This window comes from Neophocaena asiaeorientalis, unplaced genomic scaffold (assembly GCF_003031525.2).
Source record: "Neophocaena asiaeorientalis asiaeorientalis breed wild unplaced genomic scaffold, Neophocaena_asiaeorientalis_V1.1 scaffold19, whole genome shotgun sequence".
Classification (NCBI taxonomy): domain Eukaryota; kingdom Metazoa; phylum Chordata; class Mammalia; order Artiodactyla; family Phocoenidae; genus Neophocaena; species Neophocaena asiaeorientalis.
This window is the reverse complement of record NW_020173388.1, coordinates 8,176,905-8,203,484: the sequence shown is the minus strand read 5'-3', so window position 1 is coordinate 8,203,484 and position 26,580 is coordinate 8,176,905. Positions and strand designations below refer to the sequence as shown.

Sequence of the window (26,580 nt, the reverse complement as noted above, 5' to 3'; positions counted from 1 at the left end):
GACTCTACTACTCAAAGCAATCTACAGATTCAATGCAATCCTTATCAAACTACCAATGGCATTTTTCACAGAACTAGAACAAAAAATTTCAATTTGTATAGAAACACAAAAGACCCTGAATAGCCAAAGCAATCTTGAGAAAGAAAAATGGAGCTGGAGGAATCGGGCTCTTGGACTTCAGACTATACTACAAAGCTACAGTGATGAAGACAGTATGGTAGTGGCACAAAAACAGAAATACAGATCAATGGAACATGATAGAAAGCCTGGAGATATGGTCAGCCACGCACATATGGTCACCTTATTTTTGATAAAGGAGGCAAGAATATACAGTGGAAAAAGACAGCCTCTTCAATAAGTGGTGCTGGGAAAACTGGACAGCTACATGTAAAAGAATGAAATTAGAACACCCCCTAACACCATACACAAAAATAAACTCAAAATGGATTAAAGACCTAAATGGAAGGCCAGACACTATAAAACTCTTAGAGGGAAACATAGGCAGAACATTCTATGACATAAATCACAGCAAGATCCTTTTTGACCCACCTCCTAGAGAAATGGAAATAAAAACAAAAATAAACAAATGGGACCTAATAAAACTTAAAAGCTTTTGCACAACAAAGGAAACCATAAAGAAGACAAAAAGACAACCCTCAGAATGGGAGAAAATATTTGCAAGTGAAATAACTGACAAGGATTAATCTCCAAAATACACAAACAGCTCATGCAGCTCAGTATCAAAAAAAAACAAACAACCCAATCCAAAAATGGGCAGAAGACCTAACTAGACATTTCTCCAAAGAAGATATACAGATATACAACAAACACATGAAAGGATGCTCAACATCACTAATCATTAGAGAAATGCAAATCAAAACCACAATGAGGTATCACCTCACACCGGTCAGATGGCCATCATCAAAAAATCTACAAACAATAAATGCTGGAGAGGGTGTGGAGAAAAGGGAACCCTCCTGAACTGTTGGTGGGAATGTAAATGAAACAGCCACTATGGAGAACAGTATGGAGGTTCCTTTAAAAACTACAAGTAGAACTACCATATGACCCAGCAATACCAGTACTGGGCATATACCCTGAGGAAACCATAATTCAAAAAGAGTCATGTACCACAATGTTCATCGCAGCACTATTTACAGTAGCCTGGACATAGAAGGAACCTAAGAGTCCATCAACAGATGAATGGATAAAGATGTGGCACATATATACAATGGAATATTACTCAGCCATAAAAAGAAACGAAATTGAGTTATTTGTAGTGAGATGGATAGACCTAGAGTCTGTCATACAGAGTGAAGCAAGTCAGAAAGAGAAAAGCAAATACCGTATGCTAACACATATATATGGAATCTTAAAAGAAAAAAATGTTTAAGAAGAACCTAGAGGCAGGACAGGAATAAAGATGCAGATGTAGAGAATGGACTTGAGCACACAGGGAGGGGGAAGGGTAGGCTGGGACGAAGTGAGAGAGTGGCACGGACATATATACACCACCAAATGTAAAATAGGTAGCTAGTAGGAAGCAGCCGCATAGCACAGGGAGATCAGCTCAGTACTTTGTGACCACCTAGAGGGGTGGGATAGGGAGGGTGGGAGGGAGATGCAAGAGGGAGAAGATATGGGGATATATGTACATGTATAGCTGATTCACTTTGTTATACAGCAGAAACTAACACACCATTGTAAAGCAATTATACTCCAATAAAGATGTTAAAAAAAAAAAAAAGATTACACTGGCTAGCAGAGCCAGAACTTAAACCTCACACCTTCTAACGGCCAATTCATGTTCTACTGTGCCCCAGCATCTTAACGTGCATGAATGTAAGAGCCAAACTTTGTCACTCCCCACTCCCAACCCTCCAAAATCGTTGTATCACATTTTTTAAAAATTGTTTTAATAAAAATTTTAAAAAAAAATCCAAAGTCTTTTCCATGGTCCGCAATGATCCATGCAGGATCTTGCCCAGGTCTCCAGCCACATCCTCCCTACGCCCCATCCCACTCCACTTCAGCCCCTCAGCCTCTTTGCTGCTCCTGTCTCCCTTGGGGTCTTACATTCCTGGATTCCCCTGCTGGAATGCCCTCCCCCAGGCCTCCACATGGCCTTTCGAGTATTCCCATTTAGAATTTAAAATGCTTTTATTTTTCTTTATATTTTAAAAATTATTTTATTCTCATAATTTGGGTTAAATTTAATAGAAAACAACCCTTTTATAGCAAAGTTGGTAATAGAAAATTGTAATACTTAGAAAATACATAATACTTAGAAATAGCATAGTATACTGGTTGGTTACAAAATAGATTTATAAAAATCTAGAGCTTGATTATATATCAACTATATCTAATTACAACATATCATGAAAATTCACCTGTTCACAAGAGTAACTACAACCATAATATACTCAGGAATACATTTAACAAGAAAAGTACTGGAGTTTTAAAAACAACACTGAGGACTTCCCTGGTGGCCCAGTGGTTAGGATTCCGCCTGCCAATGCAGGGAACACAGGTTTGATCCCAGGTCCGGGAAGATCCCACATGACAGAGCAACTAAGCCCGTGCGCCGAACTACTGAAGCCCACATGCTGCAACTAGTGTAGCCCGTGCACCTAGAGCCCCTGCTCTGCAACAGAAAAGGCACCGCAAATGAGAAGCCCGTGCACCACAATGAAGAGTAGCCCCCGCTCGCAGCAATGGGAGAAAGCTCGCGTGAAGCAATGAAGACCCAACACAGCCAAAAAATAAAATAAAATCAAATAATTAATTAAATTAATAAATAAAAAATAACAATGCTGAAACTTTTATTAAAGGAAAATAAATTTGACAGATTAAAGTAGATTCTTTGTTCTAGAAAAAAAGCTTTTAAGAACATAAACTATAAATATGCTTATATTTTAGATGTTTTACAGTAAGGATGCCTGGGGGTATTTCACTGGCAGAATTTGTAGATATTATCAGATACTAGAACAAATAGAGTCTCACATGCTCTGCAGAGACAGATCCAGGTTTTGAGTGGCCTGAGACTTACACACTTTGGGGAGAAGACTCTCTTTTTTTCAGTGCAAAATTATGAATGTGAAAGCGCTAGGGCCCTTCCAGGGGCATTAGAAAGGGCTACGGAATTGAAAGGCTCTAATGCTTACCAGTAGATCCACCTCTGATGTTACGAAATGTAAAACTGAACAGCACACATTTATCGCAAGCAGCACCCTGTCATGTGCCCACAGACAAACAACCAGAGAGAAACATCCAGAGCAGACCCGATGAGAGTTCCACCAACACAGGCTCAGAGGTGCCAAGAATGAGAACTAGCCCTACCCCAAGGTATGCATTTCCACCAGTAATCCAGAGCACCACAATGTAACTGGACCACAAGCAGCAAAGATCAATTTAAAGAATGAATCACCTGTGATTAATGACTTACTAGGAGAATGAAATGGTTATGCTTATTGCAAAAAATGTCTATATCTGGGAAAAGCCAGATGCAAGAGCAGAAACTCTGAAACACATTATACAAAAAAGACAAAAGTGGGTGACAATGGAAACTACTTATAATAATAACCACTGATACTTACAATGGCACTTACTATATGCCAGAAACTGTCCTAACTACTTCATATATAGGGATCCATTTACTCCAGACAAAAACCTGTGAGGGAAGTACTATTATTTGCCCCAGTTTAAAGATGAGGAAAATAAGGCACAGAGAGATTAAGTAATTTGACCAAGGTCACACAGCTAATAAGTAACAAATTTAGGATTTGAACCCAGATGATCTGGCTCCAAAGTCCACAGTCTACTCTCTAACTCACAGGAATCCAATTAACTCAGAGATGGACCTCAGACCACAACAGAAGTTCCCTATAATGAAGAAGGAATAGAAAACTGCTGGTAAGCTCACTCTAGAACCTCAAGAAACACATTATCTCATCCAATGGAAATTGGTCTTGTTTCCTACACATATTTTGGACATAACACCTATCCTTAGAAAGTGATTAAGTGTGACGTCTGAAAATAAAAGAATGACCCTGTTTAAAAACAAGTTCTGGGGCTTCTGGGGCTTGTTAAGAATCTACCTGCCAATGCAGGGGACACAGGTTCGAGCCCTGGTCCAGGAAGATCCCACATGCCGCGGAGCAACTAAGCCCGTGCGCCACAACTACTGAGCCTGTGCTCTAGAGCCCACAAGCCACAACTACTGAGCCCCTGTGCCACAACTACTGAGCCCCTGTGCCACAACTACTGAAGTATGCGGGCTTAGACCCCGTGCTCCACAACAAGAGAAGCCACCGCAATGAGAAGCCCGCACACCGCAATAAAGAGTAGCTCCCGCTAGCCACAACTAGAGAAAGCCCACATGGAGCAACGAAGACCGAATGCAGCCAAAAAATAGATAAATAAATAAATAAAATTTTAAAAAAAATTTAAAAAGTAAGTTCTGAATTACATATTTGATCTTCAGTATCAAGCTACTCATCTTTTTCCAAGAAAATTCAAGTCTCTACCCTTTTTTTGATATTGTACTGTAATCAATCCTAGTCAGAACTGAGTTAACCTAAAAATCACCTTACTTTACTATTTTAGTAAGTGTTTAACTTACTTATTTACTATTTTTAAAAGTGTTGAACTAATTACTGCAGTAGATTTTAGGGATTTTCTTCAACTGTGACACTGTTCTCTACTTGTTGGGATAGCCTATGAATGTGAATAAATTCATCTTTAATTAAGTTACCTGTGAGGTTTCTCTGCAAAGAATCATTTAAAGTACAAATACCGTATGCTAACACATGTATATGGAATTTAAGGGGAAAAAATGTCATGAAGAACCTAGGGATAAGACAGGAATAGAGGCGCAGACCTACTGGAGAAGGGACTTAAGGATATGGGGAGGGGGAAGGGTGAGTTTTGACAGGGCGAGAGAGAGTCATGGACATATACACACTAACAAACGTAGTAAGGTAGATAGCTGGGGGGAAGCAGCCGCAAGGCACAGGGATATTAGCTCGGGGCTTTGGGACAGCCTGGAGGGGTGGGAGGGGGAGAGTGGGAGGGAGGGAGACGCAAGAGGGAAGACACATGGGAGCACATGTATATGTATAGCTGATTCACTTTGTTATAAATCAGAAACTAACACACCATTGTAAAGCAATTATACCCCAATAAAGATGTTAAAAAAAAAAAAAAAAGAAAGAAAGCAACACAGCCTATGGCAAAAAAATAAATAAATAAATAAAAATAAAGTACTTATGAAATGAACTATTTAACCAAACCCATTTTAAAGTTTTTAAGAGTTACAACTTCAGTTTAACCCTTTCAGTCTCTTTCATCTAAGCATTCACAGTAATATGTTCTTTCCATGGGTCTCTTTTCTGTACAACTCTAATTTACTGAAATGCAAAGAATTCCCACCACCTCACAGGGATGCAGTGAGGAAAAAACAAACACAAATCAACAAGTGCTAAAAGAACACCCTTTCTAAGGTCTTATATATAAAGCTAAAGAATGGAAGGAGGAAGGAAGCGTATATATAGAGGTGGTCAGTGAACACACTGTTTAAGGCAGTCCCCCTTCCTTAAACTAGCACAGTGTGGTTTAACAGCATGCTAGCCAGAAAGATAAGACATCTTGGTTCAGCTAGTCAAATGGGATGTCACTTCAGAGAAGGTACCTGACTTGGTTGTTTGTTCCCCAGTGTCTTCACCTGTGAAGTAGATGGTGGGCAAATGTGTTGGTTATCTACAGATACACTTTATGGAGATGCTATGGAGAACAGAGCACTGCAAGTATGTGTGCAAAACCCCTGTACTTTTGTGAACTCTATGCTATGTAAAGTCTAAGAACAGAGGGAAACACAAGGGCAAGGAAAGTTAAGACTCCCAGGTAATCCAGAAAAGCATGGGTGAGTGCAAACAACAGTGGCAGACAAGGTTAACTCCAGGTCTCAAGAGGCCCCCTTCAAAACAGACTGGATGCAGTATAGGAAAGTTTGCCATTTTGAATCCAGAAAGGCAGAAGTATAACTTAATCAGACTGTAAGCTTAACAAAACCAGAATCACTCATCTTTTAATTCCTCCATCCCTACCATACTGTACATACTCACTAAATCTTTTCTGTACAAATGATGAATGAATGAAAACAAATGAGCTGACTCCCATGAAACAGATAAGTGCACAGACTCTCTTTTGCCAGGAAATATATATACATGAAATAAATATATTTTACATATATATATTCCCCTAAAAGGAGAAAAATTCACATGTTACAATCTCATGAGCAGGGAATTGCACCTATCCATGTTACTTTTTGCAGTGGCAAATAAAATTAAGGAACAGCTATACCTATGTGATTACTTGGAATAAAGACAGAACTTTTCCAAAAGTCTTCACATACAACTAAGATGATGCGGGCGGGGGCAGGGGGGGAACTCCTTTCTCACAGTCTATTGAAAATCACTAGAGATTTCATTTAAGTCTCTTACTTACTCATTTAATTTTATTTAACAACTATATTGCACATATTTTGTGCAATTTTTCAATTCAGGTGTTTACCAATGTGGTATCATGCAAATATTATAGGCAGTTGACTAAGATTAAAAATAAAAAAGGTAAATGAAGAGCTTTGGTAAGAAGACTATAACAATGTTTTTAATTATCTGAAGTAGCAATCATCAAGCCATCATGAGATAATATTTATCTCAGAAGTACAGTATATTCACAAAACCCAAAGGCTAATAACATCAAGAGTTCTCTTAAGAGAGTCATGGAATTACTGAATAACCCAGGTGTTTCTAAGTGCCCTTCTATAGGTGATTCTCTACGTGTACCTGACCAGTGGCTAAACCATGTTCTAAATGGATTTAGAAACAACTCAAAATGTAGTTTCACTTCCTCAAATGGCCATGTGATTTCTTCTGACAGTTCATACTCCGGCTGTTTACAATAATGTCCACATTTTAGTTTGGGGGAGAGCTTAATACTAATAAATACTAAATAAAAACACAGTTTTGATTCTAACTTTAAATAAGGCATCTTCTCAACAACTAAAATGGAACAAAATTGCATGGAAAATAACTATTACAATGTCGCTAAAGATCTTTTTGCTTACTTGAAATACTAACTGATCATCACTATTGTAATTTTTACCAACAAAAACTTTTTGGAGCAGGCAATGGGTACAAGATATTGTGTGATATGTTGAAATTAGGAGGCAACAACCTCTGCCTTCAAGGAGATTATTATGTAGTTGGTGACTTTAAAGAGGCAATAACAATAATAATACATATAAATTTAACAGTAATTCTGAAGGGGTTGGCATTTATAACTGGGGGATGGGAAGGTGAACAAGGTCTCTCACTTAAGAGTAAGTCAGACAGAGAAAAACAAGCATCATATGATATCACCTCTATATGGAATCTAAAAGAATGATACAAATGAACTTATTTACAAAACAGAAACAGCTTGGGATTAACAGATACACACTACTTTACATAAAATAGATAAACAACAAGGTCCTACTGTATAGCACAGGGAAGTATATTCAGTATCTTATAATAACCTATAATGAAAAAGAATTTGAAAAAGGATACATATATACACACAAACACACACGACTGAATCACTCTGCTATACATCAGAAACTAACACAACATTATAAATCTATACTTCAATTTTTTTAAAAAATAAAATTTTTTCAAATTTAAAGAAAAAAAGAGGCCTTGAGATGGGAATTGGATGAACAGAAGGACAACTGTTAAGCACAGCAAGAGCAAAGCTTCAAAGGCAAAAAAGTGACAAGTATTTTAAGCAAAGGGGTCTGAATAGTCACTAGATGGAGTCCATTCTGTGAACAATCATTATTTAAGCTGTGTAAGTACCCTCACCTACCTGGGCAACCCAAACTCATCTTTTCCAAACAAAGGCAGTGCAATCAGAGAGGCTGATCTGAGTTTTGATCCAGGCTTAACAACCAGCTTACTGGGTGACCTGGAGCAAATCATTTCCTTATCTTCAGTTTCCACAAGTGGAAGACTTGAAGGTTACTCTTTAAAGTTCCTTCCAGCTCTAAAATTGTACGACTTCTTCATTACTAACAAATAATCATCCCCATGAATGGGTAATTATCAGCATATAAATCTAGGTAGGTCTAGAACAGAACAGTTCCACAGACACACCAAGCCCTCTTCCACCCCAGGGCCTTTGCACATGATGTTTCCTCTGCCCAACACTGCTCATACTCCAACCCATAGCCAAATGGAGACGTTCCCCAATCCCTCCCCAACCCCACTCCTCACCAAAAATCTATATAGTCTGCACTTTTACCACCAATGCTCCCTCTACTCATATAATTTGGTCTTTTTTTTAACTGTTCCTCAGGGTAAGTGCTATCATACCTATCCTCATCAACAAACACTTAATAGAAGCTACTAATTACAGAACTAGCTTCAAAGATTTCTAAGAATCCCCAGCCCAGCAGTTCACGATGCAGAGAAAAACAAAACTCAGCTTACGAAAATCACTAAAAATTGCCGAGAGCTAAGTCTTCTGAATAAAATAAACTAGGTAATACCATGTATGAACAGAAATGCTGATGTTTCTTAAGGCCTTTGTCTCTCTCATCATGATACAAATCATCACTGAATAAACCACAACTATCACAGCCAGATCCAAGAGTATTTTTTGAGATCTAGAATCCTTTTATTATTTCTACTTTTAAGTAGCATGAGGACCAAACCTTTGATTAAATTCCCTCTTCATTTACTAGAAATTACTCATACTGTACTGTTCTCCAAAAAATGCTTTACATGACTCATAATTATTTAACACAGAAGAAGAAAAAGTTAAAATTGAGGTGGGGGAGAGAGAAAGTGATTAATATTCATCTCAGTGGAACAGGCTAAAATAACTTATTTCGCAGGAAGGTGATCTTCAGCCCCTAATGATGACCATGAGAATGAGAGTAGGAGAACAACTCTAATGATTTTTAAATCCAATTTCATGTTTGCAGACTCTGATATACAATCACTGAGTATTCATGATGTAGTTGGCATTTTACAACAAACGACAAAGGACAGTATTTCCTCCATGCATTTCTCTTCCTTGCCCCATGGACATTTACAAACTTTATGTCTTGACCTACTAAATGCAATGTGTGATCAGGGATTAGATCCTGGATTTGGGCAAGGAGGGGAGGTTGAGAAACAGCTATGAAGACATCAGTGGAACGATGAATGAAATTTGACTATGGACTCTGGACCACTTAATACTACTGTATCAGCGTTACATGTCTTGATTTTGATCATTGTACTGTGGTTCTAAAAGAGAATGTCCTTATTTTTAGACAATACACAATGAATTATTTAACAGCAAAAGGGGACTGTGTACAGCTTACTTTCCAATGGTTCGGAAAACATGCATATGAAGAGGAAGAGACCAAGGAAGAGACCAAGAGAATGACAGAGCAAATGGGGCAACCATAGGTAATTTATGAATCTGAGTAAAGGTTACTTGAGAGTTCCTTGTACTATTCTTGCAACTTTTCTGTGAGTCTGAAACTATAGCAAAATTAAAAGTTACAAAAATATTTTTGGAGTGTGGATGGAACAAATGGTATTCTCCCCCTTTTCTATCTTAAATAGGTTTCTGCTTCCTAGAGGAAAAAAACAGTGAACATTATTAAATGAAAATGGATAATTTGTCAAATTAAGAAGGTGAATCAGACCCTAGGACTTCAGACCTGCATCTTGGCTCTTTTAAGTGATGAGGAAGGTCAGATCCAGGTCAGTAAAATAAGAAAACAGATATGAATCAAAAGTGGGGAAGAGACACCAGAGAGGAAACTGAGACACAAGACAGGAAGTTGATACAACCTTATTTCAGAAACAAGGAAACTCAACTGCCAAAAAGAAAATGAGTTTTCATGGGATAATAGAGTTGAGAATTTTCAGAGCCCTAGTACACTAGCCACTGTACTGTCTACAGAGCATCTAGAGCTGTCCCACTTTTTTACAAGCTAGTAAATTGTCTGATAACCTCTAAAGTCTGATGTAAACACTTCCAATTGTCCTATAGTAAAAGAAACTATTTTGTCCACCCCACACTCGCCCCCCAGAATCCTAGAAAGTGCCAGAAGATATAAATCTTCAGGTAGCAATTAGAAAGGTCTTGTAAACCTATGCTCCCCACTGGGAGTCCACCTAGTCTAGGGATACAACTAAGGGAGAAATATCTGATCATTTCAGAACCATAGTAAGCTCTTATGCCTATATCACTAGAGTCTCCAGGTTCCAGGGGTGGTAAAGAAAACAACTCTATGTAACCCAGAAGGCCTTATAGAAATACGAGAGGTTGCCCAGGATATTCAAGATACTCGTGCCATCATCTTATAACTACCTCCACTATCCCGACAGTTAACCTGGGTAAAAGGTTAGATTTTCAAAGAACTCATCACATAGAATGTTTGATTTCAGTACAACTGGAATAAAACAATAAGGGAGGCATTATAGGAAGAGCACTGAACTTAGAGTCAGAATACCAAGGCTCAAATCCTGACCCTTCTACTTATTAGCAGCATGACAACCTTTCTGGTTGCTCATGATGTTTGCATAGGATAAATCTGCCCTGCCTGCTTCTAAGGGTTGAGGTCTCCCCATGTCTCCTTTGGACCCATCCAGCCATCCAACATGTATTGAGCACTCAACTCTGCACTAAACTCTCAGAAATACGAAGATAGAAAAGCTATGAACCCTGCCCTCAAAGAGCTTAAAGTCCAATGGGGGACACAGATATGTAGATAGAGTCAAGCAACCAAGATGCCATGATAAAAATATGAACAGGGCACAAAAGGGCTGAGGTGGGCTGGGGATTCCACCACTGGTGGGAGGGATACAGGAAAGGCTTCAGAGAAGGTGGGGGTTGAGCTGAGTCAGAAAAGATGAGTAAGTGATTACTAGGGCACTCAACACATTTCTGATGGATAAAATAGATATGGATAGATAGACCGATCCTGGTAGGCAGGTAGAGGAATATATCACTTCAAGTTGATTGAACAATAGTAACAAAGGCACAATGTGAAAGAGTAACTGCAGGTAGAAGACAGCTGGGGATGGAGGAAGGAGAGAGAGAAGACAAGGAAAAAGGCCATCAAGTACCTTGTATTCCAAGCTAAGGAGTTTTAACTTGATCGTAGAGCAGATGCAAATCTACAAGTTTTAAAAATCCCTTTTATGGTTTTATAGTTGAAAGATGAAGATCCAAAAGTAAAATCAACTAGGGCAGTAATCCACCAAGAGAATGGAGTTGGGAGCTGCAATAAGGTTGTAATGAAGGGAAGGAGAATTCACAGGACTTGGAAATAGATTGGATGTGTGCTGGGTTGCAACAGTGATGGCAAGGGAGTTAAGGGTGTAAAGAGACAATATATTTATATGAAAGCAATTTCTAAACTATAAAAACAATTGAAGACTTTTCTAAAGTCCAATTAGATAGTGGCAGAATCAGACAAAAATCCCCATTTTGTCTGACGTTAATTTTCTTCTACCACAAAGAAATTTTTTTAAAAAATCATAGCTGAAAGTAATAAAAATATCCTCAAAAGTTTTAAAATAAAACTTCATCTGTATTATAGAGAGATTTAATAGATTTTTTTTCCTAAGTTTCCCCAGAGTATCAAGGTTGTTTCAAAGACAGGCTCTGAAGAAACAGCCCTGCAACTCATTAGTATTTGACCTTGTGTAAGTTTTTAAACTTTCTGAGCCTCGTATCACTCATTTTTGAAATGGGGGTACTAGTAAGACTTCATACAGTATTGTTTTGAGGAATAAAGAAAATAATGCACGTACTTATTTAGCACAGTGCCTGGCCTGTATTGGGTACTCAGTAATTTGTATCATAATTACTACTAATGTACACGAAAGAGTTAACATGACAGGCCCATGAAGCTGCCTACAAGGTTGGTCCCTGGCTGGGTTCTGGGAACTCGCATTTTGAGAGGGGAGGGCTCTCCCATTCCCAGCACTGATAAGAATGGCTCACTGGGCCTAACCTGTTTGTACAAACCACCTGGCTTATGCTGAACCCCTGCTTTCCTTCTGGAGTCTGGAATTTTCGTACATGCTTAGACAGAGGGTGCCTATGTGACCAGCCTCCAATGAAAACCTTGGCCACTGAGTCTCTAACGAGGTTCCCAGTTAGAAAACATTTCACAATTGTCACAATCCGGTAATGGAGGAATTATATACCCCCTTTGTGGCTCTGCTGAGAAAGGACTCTTGCGAGCTTGTGACTGGTTTCCTCCAGACTTGCCCCAGGCACCTTTTCCCTTGCTGATTTTGCTTTTTCTTCTTTCACTGAAATAAATCATAGCAGTGAGGTAAACTCACCGCTCAGTCCCCTGAGTCCTCCTAGTGAATTACTGAACCTGGGGGTAGCCTTGGGGATCCCTGACACAACTAGTCTCCCTATTCCTCAACCTTATAAACTATTGTCAGTTTTCATAACAGAGGAGTGTTGCAGACAAGAAACCAACAAAATTGGTAATACCAAAGTCCAATTATAAAAATGTCCTGATTTCTTAGCTAACAATAGTTGCAGATTTACACGCTACTCGAAATTTTTGTATTCAAATATCTAAACATATAAAAATCTCTCCATTCCTTGTTTTCTCACCATTATTTAACAGGCCTTTTTTCTTTCTTTTTTTTTTTGCGGTATGCGGGCCTCTCACTGTTGTGGTGGAGCACAGGCTCCGGAGGCGCACGCTCAGCAGCCATGGCTCACGGGCCCAGCCGCTCCGCGGCATGTGGACCGGGACACGAACCCGTGTCCCCTGCATCAGCAGGCGGACTCCCAACCACTGCGCCACCAGGGAAGCCCCAAAAGGCCTTTTTTCTGATTAAACTCCAGTCCTGTTCTTCCCTGGATTCCATCTCAAAACCATGTGGAGGCTCCAGCAGAACGTCAGGTGGTCTAACCCCTGTGTCATTTAGTTCCCTGACCAGAAAGCAAGAGCGCAGTTTCCTTTGTTCTGTGTTATTATAAGAAGAGCAAACAATATAAATCGTCAGTAAGATCTTTTATTGGTTCACTAGAAGATGCAGAAACATAAGCTAGTTGAGAAAGAGCAAGGAGGACAAACCAAAGAATGGCCCACAGCAGAAACGGAAACACAAGTTTTACATGAGACTTGGAAGAAGCAGCTTGACTGAATTTCTCATCATCTAGAACAGAATTTCTTAGCATACTTTGAAAAGTACAATAAACTGTACTTAATAGGAAAATTTTCAGTAAAAGCTTATTGCCATCCTAACGAAGGAGCTGGGGTCCAGAGAACCAGGAAAAGATTGATGTCTGACTCTGTGATTAACTGAGAGTTTTAATAAAGGATGAATGTCACTGAATTGCTACAAAGAAACTAGGAATCACAGATACTAGATCAATCAGTAGCCTACCCAGTATTTATTTTAAAAACAGAACTATGAACAACTAAAATAAATATCTCTGGGGCTACCGCAGAATGGCCCCCATGGTTTTTCTAATCCACTTAGAGTCTTAAAAGTCTTACACTTTTAACATTTTCTTTTAATACCTGTTGACTCTGGGCACTGGGCTGGCAGGGCCCAGCCCTGGGCTCCCTGGCTGAGGCTCCTGCCCCCTGCTTCCACACGTAGGCATCTCTCGGGACAACCGGCACAAGAGCCGCAAGACCGGGGACAAGAGAAAGCCCTACCACAGGAAGTGGAGGTATGAGCTGGAACGCCCTGCTGCCAACACCAAGATTGGACCCCGCCGCATACACACAGTCCATGTGCAAGGAGGGGCAACAAGAATTACCCGGCTTTGAGGCTAGACGTGGGGAACTTCTCCTGGGGCTCGGAGTGTTGTACACGCAAGACAAGGATCATTGATGTTGTCTACAATGCATCCAACAACAAACTGGTCCATACCAAGACCCTGGTGAAGAAATGCATCATGCTCACTGACAGCACACGGTACCGGTAGTGGTACAAGTCCCACTGTGCACTGCCCCTGGGCCAAGCTGACTCCTGAGGAGGAAGAGATTTTAAACAAAAAACGATCAAAGAATATTGAGAAGAAATATGATAAAAGGGGGCTTCCCTGGTGGCGCAGTGGTTAAGAATCCACCTGCCAATGCAGGGGACACGGGTTCGAGCCCTGGTCCAGGAAGATCCCACATGCCACAGAGCAACTAAGCCCATGCACCACAACTACTGAGCCTGTGCTCTAAAGCCTGCAAGTGACAACTACTGAGCCCATGTGCCACAACTACTGAAGCCCACACGCCCTAGAGCCCACGCTCCACAACAAGAGAAGACACCGCAGTGAGAAGCCCGCGCACCACGACAAAGAGTAGCCCCCACTCGCCGCAACTAGAGAAGGCCCACGCACAGCAACAAAGACCCAAAGCAACCAAAAAGTAATTAATTAATTTTAAAAAACTTTCAACATAAAATACACTGTATAAATAATTTTTTTAAAAAACAGAAAGAAATATGACGAAAGGTAAAAGAATGTCAGGACTTCCCTGGTGGTACAGTGGTTAAGAATCCGCTTGCCAGTGGAGGGGGCACTGGTTCAAGCCTTGGTCTGGGAAGATCCCACATGCAGCAGAGGAACTAAGCCTGTGCACCGCAACTACTGAGCCTGCACTCTAGAGCCCACAAGCCACAACTACTGAGCCCCCATGCCACAACTACTGGAGCCCGCTTGCCTACAGCCCATGCTCCACAACGAGAGAAGCCACCGCAATGAGAAGCCTGTGCACTGCAGCGAAGAGTAGCCCCTGCTCGCTGCAACTAGAGAAAGCCCTCAGGCAGCAACGAAGACCCAACGCAGGCAAAAATAAATGAATGAATGAAGAAAAAAAGAAAAAGAATGCCAAAATCAGCAGTCTTCTATAGGAGCAGTTCCAGCAGGACAAGCTTCTTGCATGCATCACTTCAAGAGCAGGCCAGTGTGGCTGAGCAGATCACTATGTGCTAGAGGGAAAGGAGCTGGAGTTCTATCTGAGGAAAATCAAGGCCCAGAAAGGCAAATAAATCCTCTTCCCTCCTATCTTAGCTCATATAATAAAGGTGTTTATTGTTCTAAAAAATGTGGGTTACCCACATTACAGCCCTTTTCAGATCACAGCTTCTAGGGCGAGGGAGATGAAAACAAGAACATTTACCCAAGGAAAACAGAGAACTGGGCAGATTAACCCAAACAGGGAAGAAACATAACAGCGAAGTGCTACTGGGCTTACCTAGGAGCTAGGCCGAGAGCTGTCAAGAAGGAATTCTGCCTAGTACTGTCAGAACTTTTATTGTCTCAAGAATTCAGATTCTTACCTTAAAATTCCTGACTTTTTAATATAGTTAACTATTTCTTTTTAACTGTGGGAGGCAAACAAATCTGCAACCATATTTCCAACTGAAAGTCATAAGTTTGCCAATGAACATCAGTCCCCAAGAAAAGAATCCAGGAGGGATCAGAATGCCCAGCTCATGGGAGGAGGGGGGTTCAGGCAGGACTAGCTAACGGGACTAGGCTCCCTGGGCCAGTCAGCAGTAGCCAGAAAGGAGATGGATTCTTCTTGTTTTTTCTTTTTTTTTTTAATTGAAGTATAGTTGATTTACAATATTGTATAAGTTTCAGATGTACAGCACAGTGATTCAGGTTTCTTGCAGATTATATTCCATTATACGTTATTACAAGATATCGGGTATAATTCCCTGTGCTATACAGTAAATCAATGCTAAGTGTCAGAGGCTGGGCTGTTACATGTTGTGACAACCTCTTCATTCTGTCCTTTCTGGTTCTCATGGTGGGGAAGGCTGCTGCCAGGAAAGACAGTGGGTCAGGTTCTGAAGTAAGAGGGTTTCCACTGTTCTCTTTATTCTGCTTAAGCTAAAGCAATTAGGGCACTTTTAACTTTGTATCATCTTTGTATTATCATTTACCATCTTCAAAGTGACTTAACAATTACAATGTATTTCAATTGTATGGGTCCATGTTTCTAAGCAGGTAATGTAGGTTTCTGAGGTTTTTTTTGGTTAGTAAAGGACCACACTTTCCCACGTTTACTGTTACATTCCTATTCTTTTCTTATGATATTATTCAAATTATGACAAATCATTATTATACAGCAAAAAATTATTAACGTTCCCCTTAAAATTTATTTTAGATTTTAAAATAATTCATATATCTAGTCTTATCTGAAACCCTTTTGGAATCCTCAATTTTTCAGATTTAATAAGTGTAATATAGCACATATACCATATACACTCCCAGTAAGAACTGGACAGCCCCACATAATTAAACACATTACTAATTCTGCACACACACACACACACACACACACACACACACACACACACAAATCACACTAAGATAAAGACTAAAAATAGCTTCATCTAAGGTCAGGTTTTACAACTGAAAGAGTTTTTGAAATTTGGGTCTTCAGCATTTTGGGGATTTAGGAAGGTGGGTAAAGGACTATAGTCCTAAATTACGTGAACCTGCAAAATTCCACAATGACAAGCCACAGCAGAAATTAACAGAGTTGAGGACCACCAGCAAGAAGCAATGCCATTCTGTCTGTATTGGGGGAACCAAAATACAGAGAAATCAGTGGGAGAAATTAGTGGAAGTAAAACAAAACAAAAACAAAATAAAAATGAGTAAATCCATTTCTGAGGAAGGTGCTCTAGGAAAATAGCAGAATTAAATAAACTAAAATCAAACATCAAGATCACCAACAATCTACTGTAACCAAGTAGACAATGGCATGCAGTCAAAAAGGGCAACACAGTCTCCCAGCCATTCCCTAGAACCCAAGAAAATTTCTAAAAGGGAGGAACGTGGCTGGGCCTGCAGTACTAGATGAGGCACTCCCAAGATGGCAGGAGAAAAAAAGATGGGTCGGAGGCCACTGTATATGCATGCACCTCATCTAGTGGTAGAACCAGAGGCTAAAACAACTGAAAAGACAGGAGCTGGCTGACAACATGGCCCTCCTCTGCCACCTGCTCATTGACCAGGTTCTGTGAGCCACTGCCCTCTGCTCCCATCAAAGGAACTTTGCACTAGCTGCTCATCACAAAAAAAAGTTGAACAGTTCTGTTGTCAGTCAACTCCACCAAATCACTAAGCAGTTTTAAGTAACTTTCACTTAATAATGAAGAAATATTCATATAAAGTGATGAACACAGACAGTTTATATGTGCTAAAGAAGACTTTTATACATAATATGATAGTTTATGGAAAAGAGCCATGTACACAACATACTTAATGAATTCCACAAGGATCTAAAACTGATGTAGGGATTTGTTTTCTCTAACACATTAATTCAGTAGGCCGATATAAAATTGTATACCCATGTATATACTAAACCCATAATTACCAGACTTGTGAAAAATGTCTATCCATATCCTTAACTTTATCTTTCAAATCCAAATGATAATAAATCATTACCTGAACTTCATTAACCTAAAGCTTACTCCATAAGATTTGGAGCGTATGCGGAATGTCAGTATTATAAAACAGTATCAACACGGAAAGCAACAAAGTGAACTTTGATTGTCTCCTACCTCTGCCCGACCCTCATAGTAGGTTAACATGGACTCTGTTAGCACAAAAAGTCTCTCTTTGTAGTTTAAGGGTGATGTCTTCTTTTTCTGCTGTGACCTTTTAATAAGAATCTCTTCCAGAATAGTGTTAAAATTCATCTTGGTCTTCTGATCACTGTGTCTCCTGCCATTGAAGATCCCAGGGTTCTGAAGTAAGAAAACAAACAGTTGCAATAAAATGCGACACGTTAATTATCCAAGAAGGCTGTCATTCCAAATTTACCAAAACAGATTTTACTCTGACCACAGCTAGAGCCGAGGAATGTTACTCCATGCACCTGGACTAAAAATGCCCAGGGCATGAAAGCTCAACCTCCTCTTCTTCCCCAGCCCCATCCTGTTCCTCCATGTCCCTGGATTTCATAAGAAAATCTAATCAAGGTTTGCCATGATGATGATGATTCACTCCTTTGTCCCTCCCTGCCATCCCTTAGCTTGCTGGCACACTCTTCTGCTATCTGATTGCAGGGAAACAAATATCTCAGCAGGAAAAGTACATTTCATTGCCTGCATGGCTGGTTTAGGCTGATATTTAAATTGCCTCAGGATCTTGGTACACAAAACAGACAAGCACACAGGCACGGTAGACTGTGAACAAAATGCATTACCATAGTGGTGGATAGCATTCAATCTCCAGCTCTAGTAAGGATGTAATCTTGATCAAGCATCCTCGCCACCAGAGCCACGAGGATGTTCTCTGATACCTACACTACCATGCTCCACATTTCTCTTCCCTATGGCTCCTGTCTCAACCACAAGAGGAAGGAAACCCACCCAGTTACAGCTAATCCTACTCAGCCAACCTACCCTACACAGCTGCCCTTCAGGGCAGAGCTCACCTGTATAAGGTTCTCAGCCATATATTTGGAGCCCCACGTCTAGACTATCCATGCCTAGACTAATAAGCCTTCTAAAATCCAACAAAATTTAACTCTCTGAAAACCAAAGATACTCAGAAAAGGCCTGAACATTCTTACCTGAGACAAGTTGAATGGACAACAGCCCTTTCTTCCCTGCCCTCCACCACACTCTGACAAGAAGTCATTGTGTATCAAACCACAGAGGCAACAGGAGTCATGTGAAGAGTACAGCCGGGAACCTGATACTGCCAGTGAGGAAGCCTACCATCTTCACGCCCAACCCGACACCTCGGAAACACCCTTGCAACTCCCTATTACTGAACTCTCGTCATCCAATCAGGCCCTCCATTTTCTGGAAGGTTACTTTACAACAGCTTAACCTCTGAATATCATCAGTTTCCTTCATTCATAAAATATGGAGGTAAATACCACAGGGTTACTGAGATGTGGGAGAGAACTTATTAAGAAAACACCACACAATCATTAATCATTAGAGAAATGCAAATCAAAACTACAATGAGATATCATCTCACACAGGTCAGAATGGCCATCATCAAAAAATCTAGAAACAATAAATGCTGGAGAAGGTGTGGAGAAAAGGGAACCCTCTTGCACTGTTGGTGGGAATGTAAATTGATACAGCCACTATGGAGAACAGTAAGGAGGTTCCTTAAAAAACTACAAATAGGGGCTTCTCTGGTGGTGCAGTGGTTGAGAGTCTGCCTGCCGATGCAGGGGATGTGGGTTCGTGCCCTGGTCCAGGAGGATCCCACATGCCGTGGAGTGGCTGGGCCCGTGAGCCATGGCCGCTGAGCCTGCGCGTCCGGAGCCTGTGCTCCACAACGGGAGAGGCCACAACAGTGAGAGGCCCGCATACCGAAAAAAAAAAAACTACAAATAGAACTACCATACAACCCAGCAATCCCACTAATGGGCACATACCCAGAGAAGACCGTAATTCAAAAAGACACATGCACCTCAATGTTCACTGCAGCACTATTACCAATAGCCAGGACATGGAAGCAACCTAAGTGTCCATCGACAGATGAATGGATAAAGAAGATGTGGCACATAAATACAATGGAATATTACTCAGCCATAAAAAGAAACGAAATTGAGTTATTTGTAGTGAGTGAAGTTAAGTCATACAGAGTGAAGTTAAGTCAGAAAGAGAAAAACAAATACCGTATGCTAACACATATATATGGAATATAAGGGGGAAAAAAAAAAGGTCATGAAGAACCTAGTGGTAAGACGGGAATAAAGACACAGACCTACTAGAGGATGGACTTGAGGATATGGGGAGGGGGAAGGGTAAGCTGGGACGAAGTGAGAGAGTGGCATGGACATATATACACTACCAAACGTAAGGTAGATAGCTAGTGGGAAGCAGCCGCGTAGCACAGGGAGATCAGCTTGGTGCTTTGTGACCACCTAGAAGGGTGGGATAGGGAGGGTGTGAGGGAGGGAGACGCAAGAGGGAAGAGATATGGGAACATATGTATATGTATAACTGATTCACTTTGTTATAAAGCAGAAACTAACACACCATTGTAAAGCAATTATACTCCAATAAAGATGCTAAAAAAAAAAAAGACGGACACCAACCTCTCAATACCAAAAACTGAAGAGAGCAAATGAATTTATATTCAAACAGAAATAGACCCATAGACATAGAAAACAAACTTATGGTTACCAAAGGGGAAAGGTGGTGGGGATAAATTAGGAGTTTGGAATTAACATATACACACTGCTATAAATAAAACAGATAACTAACAAGGATGTACTGTACAGCACAGGGAACTAGACTCAATATTTTGTAATGGCCTATAAGAGAAAAGAATCTGAAAAAATATATATATATAAGTATGTATAACTGAATCATTGTGCTGTACATCTGAAACTAACACAACATTGTAAATCAACAATACTTCAATAAAAATACATACATACACACATAACTAATTTTTTAAGAAAACTGGACACAGTCTCTCTGGAGACAGTCTCTTTTAAAAAACTGGAGACAGTCTCTCTAATTAATATTTTTTAAAAACTGGAGACAGCAGATTTACAAAAACATTGTAAATCAACAATACTTCAATAAAATTACATACATACATAATTAATTAATTTTTTTAAAAAACTGGAGAAATAATAGGCTTGATGCTCTAAAGTAGAAAACGAAGATGAAACAAAATTTCAGAGTCCTCCAGCTCACTCTCCAAACCATTTTCCACACCGAAAAGAACTGACCCATTCAGAAATAAGAATCACAAAGGAACCAACTCTGGGTTAAAAATATCTTTTTAAAATAAAACTCGTAGCTGCAGGTTAAGCCCCTTTTCTCTGTGTCTCCTTGAAGGTGAACACAAGAACACTCTTTTCTTGGGACTTCCCTGGTGGCGCAGTGGTTAAGAATCCGCCTGTCAATGCAGGGGACACAGGTTCAAGCCCTGGTCCGGGAAGATCCCACATGCTGCGGAGCAACTAAGCCCGTGCGCCACAACTACTGAGCCTGCGCTCTAGAGCCTGTGAGCCACAACTACCGAAGACTGTCCACCTAGAGCCTGTGCTCCACCACAAAGAGAAGCCACCACAATGAGAAGCCCGCGCACCGCAATGAAGAGTAGCCCCGCCCGCCGCAATTAGAGAAGGCCCAAACGCAGCAACGAAGACCCAACGCAGCCAAAAATAGATAAATAAATTTATTTTAAAAAGAAAGAACACTCTTTTCTTTACTCTGACTGCTAATTGTTAAAAGTTTGAAAAACTTAACACAGCCTTTGAACACCAACATTCTTTTTTTTTATTGAAGTATAGTTGATTTACAATATTGTGTTAGTTTCAGGTACACAGCAAAGTAATTCAGGTATATCTTTTCAGATTATTTTCCACTGTAGATTATTACCAGAGATTGAATATAGTTCCCTGTGCTACACAGCAAATTCTTGTTGCTTATCTTGAACACCAATATTCTGAAGTAGGTAACGGACACTGTTCAGGTAATGAACACTGTTTTACCAATGAGAAACCCAAACCACCAAGAAGTTACGTTCTCTGCCCAATGTTGCAAATCAGAGTACCAGACTAATGGATCTCAGTTTCATGGTCTAGCAATTTTAGCCAAAAGATCTAAAAACTCTTTTTCATCATAAAAAATTCTGCCTGAAAATATATATATTTTATATATATATATATATATTTTAAATGGCTACTAAGGCTACCCAGCCTACTCTCTACACCCTTTCATAACATTTTTAATCAAGGGAACAGAGGTGACTGTGAGTTACCAAATGATAGGATGGTAAGCGGTATAGTAAATAAGAAACAAACAGCCTAGTTATCAGGGTAGAAAAAGGATGAACTCCTTACAGGAAGGAGCAAAGAGTGATTTAAGGTTGTTGAAATTCTCACCTTACTAGGTTAAGCCATATGAAATTGCCAATGTTCGGCAATATTTTACCTACAAAATCAGCAATACTATCTAATTCAATCTAATACTTGTTAATGCCCTAAGATTAGTAAACTTTAGTTAAAGCCCTCAATTTTGGAATTTATACATCAGAACGCATTGCCTATTACACATCTTGCCATAGGTTTACGACAAAGTTAGTGCCTGTTTGCAATTTTAAGAAATCTAGCATGAATAAACATCAGACTGACATTTACTTGAGAAATCAAATGTGTGCCTGCCAACAGTACCTGTAGATTACATTTCAATTCAAAAGTACCTAAAATGGGTAGCTACTATATAGGAACAAATCTTACCATGCTCTCTTCTGCAACGTATACTCTCAGCTTAAGCCCCAATTTTATTTTGTATAAGGGGAATTGAGTAGCAGAAACACAAGCAAAGAAGAAAAAAATGCTAGGCTGACTTCAATCAGAATAAAGGGTACATTCTAGGCTCCCCACTTATCATGAATTGGAGCTATTCCAGGATCAGGCAGCTTTGTAGCTCTAGAAGAAAGTAACACTTTAGCCCTCAGGTCTTCCTTGCCTATGAAACAAAGGCACCCAGGGATAACCTGTATTAAAGTCTTGACTGTGTCTTCTTTCAACCAACTGATATTGTAGCAGGCTACAAAGTTTTGAGTAGCCTTGTCTGGTGACCTATTGAACCTAGGTCTAGATAAGAGAAGACTCAAAAGGTCAACAGGCAAAAGTTACAGAGGCCAGCTGACTTATCTCATCTTTCCTGGTCCCCATCCAGCCCACTGCCAAATGATGGGTGATCACAGTGCTGTACTGGGGGCCAAATGAACCTGGAAATAGACTGAGCAGTGCTGCACTAAGGATAGTTGTTTCTTATTGTCCATATAATACAGGTACATGCATTGATTTAACATGTGCTCTTTAAGACAAGTTTGGGTTTCACAATGAAGGTCCCCACTGTGGTCCTTGGCTATGACTGTGGTTGAGGGCCTCCTGGCTGATAAAGAGGAAGAGAAAAGAAAGAGAGAGAAAAAGAACAATGGATGGAGAAAAGAAACCATGTGTAATACTGTTACCCGAAAACTGGACTTGCCTCTTGGTGGGTATTGAGCCAAAAGACAGAACCAAACCAAAGAGCAGAAGGAAGGATTTATTTCTTGCAGCAAGTAAAGAGGACAACAGGGATATTTCCCAAAGTGGTGTCTCCCCAAACAGCAAGATTGGGGCTGGAGCAAAGAGAATTCAGCATAGAATTGCGGAAAGGTTGACAGAGTCCAGGCACTAGTTGACTGAAGTCAGAAGGGTCAGCAAAGGTTGAAATCATCATTCCTTAGGTTCTAGTTGATCTGGTGGTTGAACCCTCAAGAGGGTGCGCATTCTGCAAAACAGCTCAAGAATGTGCTTCAGGCTAATCCTTACCTTTGAAATCGTAAACTGATATATTATGGTTAAGTTATCTCCCTGGCCTGGGAACAGCTGTTTGTTTTTACCTTCTTTTGCTCCCTTAAAATCATTAACTACTGAGACCTATTCTTCTGCAAGGGCAAGCATGGTGGCTGGGCTTAGATCACAAAATGGCTTAGGCCTAAAAGGGCCGGGTTCTCTTCCTCTGGGGACCCCCACCCTATATGCTTACAATACCTCAAAGCATCAACAAATATATTTACTCTATAGGTGATTCATAGTTAAGTGATTCTAGAGAGAAGCAAAAGTTGTCATAAAAATTACTCACTGATCAATTAACCACATAGGTCCCAATCAAATATTCCTTCCACATTACTAGGTTTTGCTTCTCTCACTGCATAAGGGAATGCAACAGTCAACAACTTCAAATACTCAAAAGATAAGGGTTTTCAAAAAGTCAATAATGAGAATAATGTTGGAGAATTGCTCCCATCACACTCAATGCCACTGGCAAATGAGGATCTTGCAGTTAGTTAGCTAGTAAAAATAATATAAAATAACACAACAAGTGTCAAGAATGACTTACACTTAAATTACTAAAGTACACTGAAGCAGACTGCTTTTTGCCCCCTGCCCTCATCCATTCTTCCCTTCTTCCTGGACGTATGGACTAGAGATGATACTTCCCAGCCTTCTTGGCAGTGACACGTGGCCATCTAAGGTCAAGCCAAGCAGATGTGTGCAGAAGTGATGCGTGGGCCAACTTCAACTTAAAGACAAGCTATTCTCCCCGGATTTAGGGCATTTTTCACCTCCCCACCAGCCGGAAAGTACACATGGCAGACTCAACTTTATGCATTCAAGATATCACTGTAGACAAGAGCAAGGGAGGAACAAGATGGAACCTAGTTCTTTTTTTTTTTTTTAACATCTTTATTGGAGTATAATTGCTTTACATGGTGTGTCAGTCTCTTGGAACCTAGTCCTTGAATGACTTCATGGAGCAGAGCTGCCCTATCAGCCTAGACCTGGTACCCTACTTTGAGAGATTAACACACCTCTATCTTATTTTAGAAATGACATATGATGGTTTCTTTGTTACAGTGACTTAATCTTTATTCTACCGCATGGATACACCCTTGCAAAAACTGATAAAGCTTTCTAACGCTTTCGAAAAAAATGGCCCTCTTTAGATCTGTGCTAATTTAAACGTAAAGGCTGTCACAACTTTCTATCATGCATTTTCATCAGAAAAATAATCTCAAGAAAACAACTAATATTTGATTGCATCTTTGTTCTAAGAGTTAACAATTATAATCTAAATGGTGCCATATATGAGATAAAATAAACATTTTCACTTTATTTTTCATGATAAAGTCTGAATCATAAGGGTTTGTGTTCTTTTGCTTTTTGTGTTTTTTTGGTTTTTGTTTTGTTTTGTTTTTTACTACTTACTATGAAACATAAGTGGATTCACTTTGACAACATTCTGGCGTTAATTCTCCTCCCATGAAGGAATTTCTGATACACAGCAAATATTTCTCTTTCTGCTTCTTGCTAATTCAGAAGGAAACAACCAGTGAAAACAAGACATGAATAACAAGTTTCTTAAGTAGGTAAAGTGATTTTCAGCAACTATACTAGAAACAAACATAAAAGTAACTTGGAAATTATATATAAAATAACACCAAAATGTGTTCCTTTACTATATTAATCTAAATTGTTTTTAATATGAAACATTCATCTACGTCAACATGTTATTTTCCTATTGTTTTCAAAATAGGAATAAAGAACCCAAGTCATTATCGCATTCGGTTTTTTTTACAGAATGAGCAAGCTTCTTTAACAAAAATTTCAAGAACGAAAACAGTGAGATTGAGGAGGAACCAATAGACTTTAAAAGTCTTACGAGACGGGGCTTCCCTGGTGGCGCAGGGGTTGAGAGTCCGCCTGCCGATGCAGGGGACACGGGTTCGTGCCCCGGTCCGGGAGGATCCCACATGCCGCGGAGCGGCTGGGCCCGTGAGCCATGGCCACTGGGCCTGCGCGTCCGGAGCCTGTGCTCTGCAACGGGAGAGACCACAGCAGGGAGAGGTCCGCGTACCGCAAAAAAAAAAAGTCTTGCGAGACAGTTGAAATGTGTGAGACAACTGTGGCAACTGGAATACTAACTGTATATTGGTGATATTTAAGTTTGTGGTAAGATTTTGATGATAACAAAATAGTGTTAGGTTGTTCTGGAGTTTTTTGGTGCAACGATGGTATTGTGGTTGTACTTTTAAGAGTTCTTATCTTTTAGAGACACATACTGAAAAACTTACAGATAAAATAATGTCTGTGATTTGCTTTATAACCTGGTAAGTGGGATATGGGAGCACAGACAAAATTATTCATGAGTTGATAACTGTTGAAGCTGAGTGAGGCACACAGGAAGAGTTGATTATACTTTATTTTTGTCTGTGTTCGAAATTTTCCATAATAAAAACTTTTGAAGTATGTTTAAGGGAATAGCATGGTTTTCTATGTCCCTGTCATCCAACCCTTTGGAACTGGTAAGAAAGAGAACAGAAAAAGATGAAAGGAGGAAGAGAAGGGAGAGAGGGGGAAAAAAAGAACCAAGGCAGCCAAATAAAAGTAGAAAAAGGTGGGTGGGCTCTCCTTCCTCCAGGATATTATTACCACACTACCCAGCTCATCACGGAAGCTCTTCCAATGATCCCAATGATCCCCTGAGTCAGCAGAACTTCATGGCAAGGTAATGTGATACCATTTCTTCCCCAACAGACAGGAATATGTGGTTTCTGCGTTATTTTTATGGTTATTTTATGGTTATGTGGTTATTTTTATTTTCCAAAAATAAAACCACAGTCTATGCAACATTTGCCCTTGTTATAACTCCTCTTCTTCCCTCTATTTCCTTTCCTTTCCCCTGTTCAAATTTCATGAAAGCAGAAGTTAGCTTTTCAAGCCTAAAGCACAATAAAAAGAAAATTCTGTACAGGCTAACAAAGTACCAAATAATAGTGGGCAGTCAGGTAAAGTGAGTATAATCAAATTGCTGTCTTTTTATAAAAGAATCATTAGAAAGCTCACCAAAGGTAAGCATCACAACTGAAACTACAGAGCATACTAAAACAAGATGGCAAATTAGACCAGAGAATTATTTACCCTTACTTCTAAGGCTTGTGAGGCTCAGTTGATGAAAAATTTCCAAAACTGAAATGCCAGCTGTTACA

General features: G+C 39.9%; 1 protein-coding gene and 1 pseudogene across 4 annotated transcripts in view; one reads left to right on the top strand and one right to left on the bottom strand.

Annotated features, from left to right (window-relative positions):
• The window catches only part of TEC (tec protein tyrosine kinase), a 136,724-nt gene that overhangs the window by 74,112 nt on the left and 36,032 nt on the right, over window positions 1-26,580 (bottom strand). For all 4 annotated transcript variants that reach the window (XM_024746659.1, XM_024746658.1, XM_024746661.1 and 1 more), the window contains exon 2: window positions 17,607-17,792. In XM_024746659.1, the coding sequence (XP_024602427.1) occupies window positions 17,607-17,744 (138 nt within the window). In that variant the 5' untranslated portion in view covers window positions 17,745-17,792. The remainder of the gene's footprint in view (window positions 1-17,606; window positions 17,793-26,580) is intronic.
• On the top strand, window positions 12,241-15,074 carry LOC112400756 (40S ribosomal protein S8-like; annotated as a pseudogene).